This window comes from Balaenoptera physalus (genome assembly GCF_965194825.1).
Source record: "Balaenoptera physalus genome assembly, chromosome: X".
NCBI lineage: Eukaryota > Metazoa > Chordata > Mammalia > Artiodactyla > Balaenopteridae > Balaenoptera > Balaenoptera physalus.
In genome coordinates, this window is record NC_138903.1 from 64,603,550 (window position 1) to 64,616,076 (window position 12,527).

At 34.2% G+C, this 12,527-nt stretch overlaps 1 protein-coding gene across 2 annotated transcripts in view; it reads left to right on the forward strand.

The window, feature by feature from the left end:
* CHIC1 (cysteine rich hydrophobic domain 1) overlaps positions 1-12,527 on the forward strand; it is a 56,007-nt gene that overhangs the window by 21,510 nt on the left and 21,970 nt on the right. For both annotated transcript variants that reach the window (XM_082447465.1, XM_082447464.1), the window contains exons 4-5: positions 11,721-11,777; positions 12,033-12,092. In XM_082447465.1, coding sequence (XP_082303591.1) covers positions 11,721-11,777; positions 12,033-12,092 — 117 coding nt within the window. The remainder of the gene's footprint in view (positions 1-11,720; positions 11,778-12,032; positions 12,093-12,527) is intronic.

The window sequence follows — 12,527 nt, forward strand, 5'->3', positions numbered from 1 at the left end:
TTGATTGGGTTGTTTGTTTTTTGATATTGAGCTGCATGAGCTGTTTGTATATTTTGGAGATTAATCCTTTGTCCATAGATTGGTTTGCAACTATTTTCTCCCATTCTGAGGGTTGTCTTTTTGTCTTGTTCATGGTTTCCTTTGCTGTGCAAAAGCTTTTAAGTTTCATTAGGTCCCATTTGTTTATTTCTGTTTTTATTTCCATTAATCTAGGAGGTGGGTCAAAAAAGATCTTGCTGTGATTTATGTCAAAGAGTGTTCTTCCTATGTTTTCCTCTAAAGAGTTTTATAGTGTCCGGGTCTTACATTTAGGTCTTTAAATGGATCGTGTTTTTAAACCCATTCTGCAAATCTCTCCCTTTTAATTGAGAGTTTAATCTATTTGCATTTAAAGTGATTGATGATAATATATTAGTTTGCCAGGGCTGCCTTAATTAAGTACCACAAACTAGGTGGTTTAGCCAACAGAAATGTATTTTCTCACAGTTCTAGAGGCTGTAAGTCTGAGGTCAAGGTGTTGGGAAAGTTGATGTTTATTTTCTGAGGCTTCTGCCATTGGCTTGTAGATGGCCGTTTTTCTCCCTGGGTCTTCACCTGGCCTTCCCTCTATACATGTCTGTGTCCTAATCTCTTCTTATTAGGACACCAGTCATACTGGATTAGGGCATACTCTAATCATCTCATTTTAGCTTAATTACCACTTTAAAAACCATATCTCCAAATAAGGTCACATTCTCAGGTACTGGTGGTTGTGACACTTGAATATATGAATTTGGGGAGAATATAATTCAGTCTGTAACAGATAAGGGAGGACTTTTGCCATTTTGTCTTTTGTCATTTCTGATAATGGAGCTGGAAAACAACTCCATTACTTCCCTATTTTATATTTAATTGATTTTTGTAGTGCACCATGTGCCTTCTCATTTCTTTTGTATATATTTTTAGCTATTTTCTTAGTTGTTACCCTTGGGATTATAATTAATATCTTAAACTTGTAACACACTAGTTTGAATTAATAATAGCATTTTAACTTCAGTAATATACAGATTCTGCTCCTGTGCATCTACATGCCTCCCCATATATGTTATTATCACAAATTACATCTTATATATTGTGTGTCCATTAACATAGATTTATAATTACCATTTTATACATTTGTCTTTTAGATCATATAGGAAGAAAATAGAAGTTCCAAAACAAAAACAGAACAATGTTGGTTTTTATATTGATTTATGCAGTTACTTTTACTAGTGTTCTTTACTTTATCATGTTGCTTGAGTTATTGTCCAGTGTTCTTTCATTTCAGCCTGAAGGACTCTTTTCAGCATTTCTTACAGGCAATTCTAATAGCAGTGAACTCCCTCAGTGCTTACCTGGGAATGTCTTAATTTCTCTTTTTTTGAAAGGATAGTTTTTCCAAGTATAGAAATCTTGGATGACAGGTTTTTTTTTTTCTTTTAGCACTTTAAATATGTCATCCCACTGCTTCTGAACCTCATGGTTGCTGATATGAAATTGGCTGTTAATCCTATTGAGTATCTCTTTGTACATAACAAGTTGCTTCTCTGTTGCGGCTTTCAAGAGTTTTCTTCTTGTTTTTGGCTTTCAAAGGTTTGAATATAGTTTCTCTCAGTATGGGTCTATTTGAGTTTATCCTACTTGGAATTCATTGAGCTTCTCAGTTTATCTTTTCCTGTGTGTGGACTCAAAATAATACCTGACGTACCTTGGTTTCAGCCTGAAGAACTTCCCATAATATTTCTTATATGGTAGGTCTGCAGGGAATGGATCCTCTCAGTTTTTATCTAAGAGTATCTTCATTTCATCTTTACTTTTTATATATAATATTTTAATTAATAGCCTATTTTTTTAACAATTTTAGGTTTACAGAAAAAAATTGAGAAAAAAAGAGTTCCCATATATCTCCCTCACTCAACCCCCAGTTTCCCCTATTATTAACATCTTGCTCTATTGAAGTACAGTTGTTAAAACTGATGAGCCAATACTGACACATTATTATTAACTGAAGTCCTTAGTTTACATTAGAGTTCACTCTTTATGTTGTACATTCTATGGGTTTTGGCAAATATATAATGACATGTATCCATCATGTATACCAATCTATCATCATATATACCAATATACTTTGTATCCTGGAACCTTTCTATAATTGCTTATTAATTCAAGGAGTTCTGTTGATTTTTCAGGATTTTCTACATAGACAGTCATGTCATCTATGAAGTAAGATAATTTTGTTTCTTCTTTCTCAGTATATACACCTTTTATTTTCTTTTTCTTGTCTTATTGCATTATCTAGGACTTCCAGAATGATGTTGAAAAGCAATGGTGAGAGGGAATATCCTTGCCTTGTTCCTGATCTTAGTGGGAAACTTTGAGTTTCTCACCATCAAGTATGATGTTAGCTGTAGGTTTTTTGTAAGATGTTCTTTATCAACTTGAAGAAGTTCCTCTATTCCTAGTTTGCTGAGAGTTTTTATCATGAATGAGTGTTGGATTTTGTCAGATGTTTCTTCCGCATCTATTGATATGATTATGTGATTTTTCTTTTTTAGCCTGTTGATGTGATGGCTTACATATTAATTGATTTTTGAATGATGAACCAGATTTGCATACCTGAGATAAACCCTACTTGTTGTAGTATATACATTGTTGTATTTCTTTGCTAGTGTTTTATACAGGTTTTTGCATCTATGTTCACAAGAAATATTGATCTGCAGTTTTCTTTTCATATAATACCTATGTCTGGTTCTGGTATTAGGGTAATACTGGCCTCATAGAATGAATTAGGAAATACTCCCTCTGCTTCTGTTTTCTGGAAGAGATTGTACAGAACTGGTATAATTTCTTCCTTAAATGTTTGAACCCATCTGGTCATGATACTTTCTACTTGGGGAGGTTATTAATTATTGACTCAGTTTCTTTAATAGATATAGGCCTATCCAGATTGTCTATTTCTCCTTGTGTGGGTTTTAGTAGACTGTGTCTTTCACATAATCAGTCCTTTTCATCTAGCTTATCAAATTCATGGGCATAGAGTTGTTAATAATATTCCTGTATTATCCTTTTAATGTCCATGGCATCAGTAGTGATAACCCCTATTTCATTTCTGAAACTTTGTAACATTTTTGTCTCCTATCTTTTTTTCTTAGTTAACCTGGCTAGAGGTGTATTAATTTTACTGATCTTTTCAAAGAACCAGTTATTTATTTTGTTGATTTTCTCTATTGAAGTCCTATTATCAGTTTCATTGATTTTTACTCTAATTTTTATTATTTCTTTTCTTCTTGCTTTAGATTTAATTTGCTCTTTTTTTCCCTAAAGTACAAGCATATATGATTGATTTAAGGTATTTCTTCTTTCCTACTATATGCATTCAATGCTACTGCTTTTACTGTATCCCACAAATTTTGATAAGTTTTGCTTTCATTTACATTTAGTTCAAAATATTTTTAAATTTCTCTTGAGATTTCTTCTTGAGCCATGTGTTATTATAGAAGTGTGCTGTTTAATCTCCAGGTGTTTTGGGGATTTTCCAGCTATCTTTCTGTTGCTGATTTCTGGTTTAATTCCACTGTGGTCTGAGAGCATACATTGTGTGATTTCTGTTCTTTGAAATTTGTTAAGATGTGTTTTACGACCCAGAATGTGGTCTGTCTTGGTATATGTTCCACATCAACTTGAGGATAATCTGTCATTTGCTGTTGTAAGATGAAGTCGTCTGTAGATGTCAGTTATATCCAGTAGATCAGTGGTGCTGTTGAGTTCACCTGTGTCTTTACCAACTTTCTGCCTACTTGATCTATTTCTGATAGAGGACTGTTGAGGTCACCAACTATATAGTCAACTCCTCTATTTCTCCTTGAAGTTCTGTCAGTTTTTGCCTCACATAGTTTGATGCTCTTTTGTTAGGCATATACACATTAAGAATTGTTATGTCTTGGAAAATTGACCCTTTATCATTATGTAATACCTCTCTTTATGTCTGATAATTTTCCTTACTCTGAAGTCTGCTTTGTCTAAAATTACTAAAGTGACTCCAGCTTTCCTTTGATTAGTGTTACTATGGTATATCTTTCTCCATTCTTTTACTTTTAGTCTGTGTATGTCTTTATATTTAAAGAGGGTTTCTTGTAGACAGCACATAGTTGTCTTATTTTTTGATCCATTCTGACAATCTGTTTTTTAATTGATGTATTTATACCTTTGATGTTTAAAGTAATTATTGATATAATTTGATTAATATTTACCATGTTTATTACTGTTTTCTATTCATTAATCTTGTTCTTTGTTCTTATTTTTATCTTCCAGTCTTTTTCTGTCTTCTCTGGTTTTAATTAAGTATTTTTATATGACACCATTTTTTATCTTCCCTTAGTATATCAATAATCCTACTTTTTAATATTTTTAGTGGTTGCCCACTAAAGAGAGTTTGCAATATATATACATATACAACTAATCCAGGTCCACTTTCAAATAACACAATACCACTTCCCAGGTAGAACAATTACGTTATTACAGAATATTTGCAATTCCTACCCCATCCCTTCCTTATAACATTTTTACCATTCATATTACTTATCCATAAGCTGTAATCATGGAATACATTATTTTTATTAACAAACTGTTACCTGTTAGATCAGTTGAGAATAGAAGAAATAAAAGATTTTATTTTGCCCTCATTTATTCCTTCTCTAACACTCTTCCTTTATATAGATCCAGGTTTCTTATCTGTAGCATTTTACTTCTTTCTAAAGAACTTATTTTAACATTTCTTGCAAGGTGGGTCTATGGGTGACGAATTCCCTCAATTTTTCATCTAAGAAAGTCTTTATTTCTCCTTCATCTTTGAAGGACACTTTTGCTGGGTACGGATGGAATTCCAGGTTGGTAGTACTTTTCTTTTAACATTTTAAATATTTCATTCCATTCTTTTCTTGGCTTGCATAGTTTCTAAGGAGATGTCTGATACAACTCTTATCCTTGCTCCTTTATATGTAAGGTATTTTTCCCCTCTGGCTTCTTTCAAGATTTTTCCTTGATCTTCTGCAGTTTGAATATGAGATAACTAGGTGTAGATTTGTGGGTATTTATCCAGTTTTCTATTCTCTGAGCTTTTTCAATCTGTGAGTTTGATGCCTTTCATTAATTTGGGGGGGATTCTGTTGTCATTATTGCTTTAAATATTTCCTCAGCTCCTTTCTCCCTTTACCTTCTGATATTTCTATTATGGGTCTATTGCCCCTTTTGTAATTGTCCCACAGTTCTTGGATATTCTGTTCTTTTTTCTTTTTTTTCTTTTAGTTTTGGAAGTTTCTACTGATATATCTTCAATCTTCATTGATGGTTTCCTCAGCCATGTCCAGTCATTGATGAGCCCATCAAAGGCATTCTTCATTTCTGTTATGATATTTTGACTTTCTACCATTTCCTTTTGATATTTTTCTTACAGTTTCCATTTCTCTGCTAACATTATCCATCTATTCTTTCATGTTGTCCACTTTTTTCATTAGAGCAAGTAGTATATTTATCATAGTTTATTTATATTCCCAGTCTGATCATTTCTACATCTCTGCCATTTCTGAGTCTGGTTCTGATGCTTGCTCTGCCTTTTCAAACTTTTTTTGTCTTTTAGTATGACTTCTAATTTTTGTTTGAAAACTACACATGATACACTAGTGAAAGGAACTGAGGTAAATAGGCCTTTAAAGTGAGATTTTATTTTCATTTGGCTGTGTTTACTGTTTGCTGTAGCTGTTGGAAATAGAAGGCTAAATGTTCCTTGGTGTCCTTGATTTTGTCTGGCCTATTTTCCTTGGATTTCCCTATAGACTTCTTAGATATCATCTGAGATGCACAGTTCTTTCAGTTGTATTCCTCATATTATAATACAGAAGCCTTATTGATGTAGTGGCAAGGTGCTGGGGGACTAGAAGTGTTCTATAGTATTATGATTAGGCTTAAGGTTTTTATTGAGCCTGTGTTCCTGGGCTGTGCCCTACACAAGTGCTTCTCAATTTTGTTTTGTTTTGTTTTCCCCTTTACATGGGACAGGAAAGCTAGAGGGTGCTAGAATTGTGTATTTCCCTTCTCCAAGATTGGTTGGGCTCTGGTAATACCCCAGTAGGTTAGGCTCTGGTACAATAGTTTCTCTTGAGAGCAGGCTTTGTTAAGAATAGAATGTTCTGGGCATATTTAAACGTGACTCTTCTTCCCTTTCTCCTGCCAGAAGATGAGGAGATTTTTCTGCAATCACTGTGAGAACCTGATAGGGCTTCTGGTAATAAAAGTCATAAAAGTGTGGGAGTCTTTGCCAAGACTGGGCCCCTTTGGAATTTTGAACTCTCAAACTTGTCCCACTGAGCTTCCAACAGTTCATCAGTTTAAGTTCAGGTATTGCTATCCTAGTCCTAGTTCCCACAAAGTTTTCTTCTCCTGCATTTCTACTCTGGTAAATTGTGCACAAGGTTTCCAGTTTCTCTAGATCCTGATCAACATTCATTATTTTCCATTTTATTGATAATAGCCACCCTAATGAGTGTGAAGTGATATCTCATTGTGGTTTTGATTTGTATTTCTCTAATGACTAGTGGTGTTGAGCATTTTTACATTTGCTTATTGGCCCTTTGTATATTAGGTTAGGGTATTTGTATATTACTTTGCCTATTTTGTAACTAGCTTGTTTGTTTATTGTTGAGTTGTGGGTGTTTTATATATATTCTCGTTACTAATTCCTTATCAGATATGTGATTTGCGAATATTTTCTGCCATCCTCTAGATTTTCTTCACACTCTATTGACAGTGTCATTTGATGCATAAAAGATGTTAATTTTGATGAAGTTCAATTAAACTATTCTCCCCTTTTTGCCTGGGCTTTCAGTGTCATATCTAAGAAATAACTGCAAAATCCAGTGTCATGAAGACTGTCTCCTATGTTTTCTTCTAAGACTTTTATGGTCGTCACTCCTATGTTTAGTTCTTTGATCCATTTTGAGTTAATTTTTGCATATGGCGTAAATTTAGGATCCAACTTAATTCTTTTGCATATGGATATCCAGTTTTCCTTGCAATATTTATTGAAAAGTCCTTTTTCCCCATTGAATGGTTGGTACTCTTGTCAAAAATCTGTTGTGGATATTCGAGGGTTCATTTCTGCGCTCTCTGTTCTATTCCATTGGTCTATATGTCTTTATTTCAGTACTGTATTCTTTTTGGTTATTGTTGCTTTGTAGTAAGTTTTGAAATCAGGAAATGTGAGTCCTTCATATTTGTTTCTCATTTTCAAGATTTTTTTGGCTAATAGGAGTCTCTTGGGATTCCATATGAATTTTAAGATGGATTTTTCTATTTCTATAGAAAAAGTCACTGGGATTCTGATAAGGATTGCATTGAATCTGTGATCATTTTGGATGATATTGTCATCTTAACAATATTAAGTCTTCCAATCCATGAACACAGAATTCTTTGCATTTATTTAGGTCTTTAATTTCTTGTAGCATCATTTTGTAACTTTATGTGTACAAGTCTTTCGCCTCCTTGCTTAAATTTATTAAGTATTTTATTCTTTTTGAAACTATTGGAAATGTAATTGTTTTCTTAATTTCTCTTTTGATTGTTTGCTGTTCTTGTATAGAAATGCAACTGAATTTTGCATGTTGATTTCATATCCTGAAATGTTCCTGAATTTGTTCATCAACTCTAACAGGTTTTTTTGTGGATTCTTTAAGGTTTGCTGCACATAAGATAATGTCATCTGCAAAGAGAGATAATTTTGCTTCTTCCTTTTTATTTGGATGCCTTTTATTTCTTTTCTTGCTTAATTGCTCTGTCTAGAATTTCCAGTAATATGTTGAATAGAAGTGGCAAGCATGGGCATCATTGCCTTCTTTCTGTCTTAGAGGAAAAGCTTTCAGTCTTTCACCATTTAGTATGATGTTAGCTGTGGATTTTTTTTAACCTAAAACCAGGGAGAGTGGGGTCTGCTAATATTCCCCATCTGTCAAATCAACCCAGAATATATCTGCCCTAGGAAGCTGGGAAGGTAAGAACTGCCACTCAGTTGTCAAACCAACTATAACAGCTCTCCCACGATACAGATGTGTGTCAGAAAGGGGGACTGCACTCTTCGTCAACTGTGCTGCCTATTTTGCAGAAGTTGTAGGTAGGGAAATGGGTGCTGCCCTGCTGCCACCACCCACTTGATATAGGCCTTCTATAACACAGAGCTGTGGAAAATGGGATCTGCCTATTTTCACCATCTGCCAAAACTACCCAGAAGAGCTGTTCCACTCTAGGTATCTGGGAGATATGGGAACTGCCTGACACTCAGCTCCCAAGCTTGCTTAAACAGTTCTTCCACAAGGCAGAGCTGTGGATATGAGTATAGCGCCTAGCTCCAATACCAAGGCTTCCCACTGTTCTTACTTATTTTCAATAGATTTTGTTGAATGAATACTTCTCAATCTGTTGAAAACCCTTTGATCAATCCCTAGAACATTTGAATGATTGTACTTGCTAATACTGACAAATTTTTTTTAAAGGAATTCCTTTTTTTTAAAATTTTATTTATTTATTTATTTATTTATTTATTTATTTATGGCTGTGTTGGGTCTTCGTTTCTGTGCAAGGGCTTTCTCTAGTTGCGGCAAGCGGGGGCCACTCTTCATCGCGGTGCACGGGCCTCTCACTATCGCAGCCTCTCTTGTTGCGGAGCACAAGCTCCAGATGCGCAGGCTCAGTAGTTGTGGCTCACGGGCCTAGTTGCTCCGCAGCATGTGGGATCTTCCCTGACCAGGGCTCGAACCCGTGTCCCCTGCATTGGCAGGCAGATTCTCAACCACTGCGCCACCAGGGAAGCCCAATACTGACAAATTTAATAGTTGTCTCTCCAGGGAAGAGACTTCCATAAGGTCCTCACATTGGCATTCTGGATGGGTTCTTACTATCTTGATGGTATCTTTGACACACAAAAACTTTTAATTTGATTAAGTCAAACTTATCTCTTAAAATTTTCTTGCGTGTGCCTTTTACATCATATCTAAGAGGGCTTTGCCTAACTCAAGATTACAGAGGTGTACTCCTGTGCTTTCTTCTAGTTGTTTTAAAGTTTCATTTCTTATGATTCAGTCTTTGATCCATTTTGAGTTAGTTTTTGTGCATGGTGTGAGATAGGGGTCCAAATTTATCATTTTTCTTTTGGATATCCAATTTTCCCATCACCATATGTTGTAAATGCTATTACAAGAGTCTTATAATTCATGAATACATATGGGATATTTTCTATTTATTTACCTCTTCTTTAATTTATTTTAGCAATGACCAGGGATCGAACCCAGACCCCCGGCAGTGGAAGCACAGAGTCCTAACCACTGGACCGCCAAGGAATTCCCTTTAACAGTGTTTTTTAGTTTTCAGTTTAAACATCTTATACTTCTCTTGTTAAATTTATTCCTAAATATTTTATTCTTAAATCTATTGTGAATAGGAATTAGGAGGATGGGATTAACATATAAAAAGAAAAAATCTATTGTGAATGGAATTGATCTTTTACTTTCATTGTCAGATTGTTCCTTGCTTGTATATAGAAATAAAATTTATTTTTATGTGTTGAACCTTGTATTACTTTTCTATCTAGCGTAACAAATTTCCACAAACTTAATGGCTTAAAACAACACCCTTTTATTTCACAGTCAGAAGTCTGGGTACAGTGTGGCTGGCTCAATTGGGTTCTCTTATTAGGATCTCACAAGGCCAAAATCAAGGTGCTGGCAGGGCTGCATTCCTTTCTGGAGATTCTGGGAAAGAATTTACTCCCAAGCTCATTCAGGTTTTGGCAGAAATCATTTCTTCCTTAGACTTTCTATGTGACCTTTCCATCTTAAAGCCAACAATGGTGGTTTGAGTACTTCTTGTGTTTCAAACCCCTCTGACTATTCTTCCATCAGCCAGAAAAAATTCTCTGCTTTTAAGGGCTCATGGGATTACACTGGGTCTGCCAAAATAATCTAAAATAATCTCCCTATTTTAAAGCCAAATGATTAGTAACTTTAATTATATCAGCAATGTCCCTTTTGCAATGTAATGCCTGCAATGTAATGTAATGTAACAATTCACAGGTGTAACTCCAGGAGGTGAAGATCATGGAAGCCAGAATTCTACCTACCACAATCTTGTTTCTTGCAAATTTGCTGAACTTATTTATTAGTTCTAGTAGTGCTTTAGTGGACTCCTTAGAGTTTTCTCTATATAAGATCATGTCGTCTGCAAATGGAGATGGTTTCACTTTTCCTTTACCAATTTGGATGCCTTTTATTTATTATTTTGTCTAATTGCCCTGGCTATAACATCTAGGACGATGTTGAATAAAAGTAGTGGGAGGAGACATCCTTGTCTTGTTCCTAATCTTAGGAAGAAAATATTTAATCTCTCTCCATTTAGTGTGATGTTAGCTGTAGGTTTTTCATAGATGCCCTTTATTAGGTTGTGGAAGTTCCCTTTTATTCCTAGTTTTTCTTAGGATTTTTATCATGAATGAGTACTGTATTTTGTCCATTGCTTTTTCTAAATTTATGAAGATGATCATGTGGTTTTTGTTCTTTAGTCTATTAATATAATGTATTACATCATTTTGTTTTTGTGTTCCTAGGATAAATCCCACTTGTTCATGATATAATGATTGCTAGTGTTTTGTTGAGAATTTTGCATTTATATTCATAGTATTATTTCTTCTTTTACTGTTTGGTAGAATTCATCATTGAAGCCATCCGGGCCTGGGGTTTTCTTTGTGGAAAGATTTATAACTACTCATTCAATTTCCTTATTTGTTACCCATCTGATTTTGTTTAGAGAGATTGTATCAAGTACAGTGGCCCAGTAGTATACTTTAACTGGCATTGTTGCTGATCTGGCCCACTGTAGATGAGCTGAATACAATTGTCATTGTTAACTTACATGGTTGAACAGTTAGAATAGTTTCTTATGTTGGTGCTTTGGAAATCATGTCAGATATAGTCTGGTTGTAAATCATTTAACGAGTAGTTTTAAAATTTAACAATGCCTACTAGCCTTTTTTATCAGAAACCTTATAAACCCTTTCTTAAAAATCAAAAATGCCTAACAATCTTTAATTTTAATGTTTTTGAAGATTTTGCAAACTTTTCTTACTCCTTGCAAAATATATGCACTCCAGATGGAGAAACTTGTCCTCTGTCCTCCTGTTTACTACAGTGCTGCTTCTGTTGTTTATATTTTTTCCTCTAAATACAAGTTTTCCTACTGGCTGTTTTTATATTTCTTTTCAGTGGAAATTCTGATATATGTTGGCTTGTTTTATTCAACCTGTAGACATTGACTGACTGCTATTTGCCAGGTGTTGTGCTAAGAGCTCTGATAAGAAAATTTTCTGCGAGTAATCAGATTAGCTTGGCATATTACATGTATATTAAAAAAGTAACCCTGTGAAAAGGTATATGAAAATCTAGATTTAGGTTCATAAATGGACTACTAGGAGTACTGGTAATGTTTTTATAATAGTCCAGCGAATGGACTCACAACACAGAGTAATTTGTACATATTTCATTTTGAAAAGAAAAACAAGAGGAGAGAATAATGGTATCTTACAAGTAAGCAGAAGAATATAGATACACATAGTTTACAAAGCTCTTCAATTCATCTTGTAACAAAGTCTTGATTCTTTCTCTTAGACCAGAAGATCAATTCAGAAGTTGTTAGAGTGGGAAAATAACAGATTATATCACAAGGTAAGAAAGTTTAAGCAAGTAAGTGTCCCATTCATACTTCCATTAATAAATTGAAAAAATGGGAATTTTTCAGGCCACAAAAGCATGGATTCGAGAACTAATAATCAATTTTTAATGTATACCCTTTACAAAGTATTTTTAAATGCAATGTTTTGTATCTTATTCCTGGATTGTTGTTTGGTGATTTATTCAAATGTGTAGGTAATAATTAGTATAAATTGCTATCAAAATTCTTAACAAACTTTACTTTCTTAGCTTGCTTTGCACTGGAAGTTGACTAAAAGGAAATGTGAAACTAGCAATATGATGGAGTATGTAAGTATGCAGTTACCTTTAATTACATTTTTTGGATTCCATCCTGAATGTTACATTGTACTATATTTATCATTTGTCAAATCTTCTTTCTACGTTTTTTCTCCTCAGCTTGAACTTTTGTCATTTGGAACATAGAGGTTTCCTTTCACCTTTTTTAGATTTGTAGCCAACATAAAATATCTTGAAAGCTGACAATTATTTAGATCTTAGAAAAATCTTAGCTAGTATGCTCAGATGAAAACATTGCATAACCTTAATCTTCTTTTTAACATAGGTGCAAACCATCGCATATGGTGATGGGCACAGCTGCTGTTGAACAAAATATTTCTAAATGTAATCTTGTCAAAACTTACATAAAATAGGAATTGACTTCTGAATTCTGGATTCCTTTCCCTGGCTTTTTTTTCTTAGCTGATATTTGACTTTCAGTGAAGA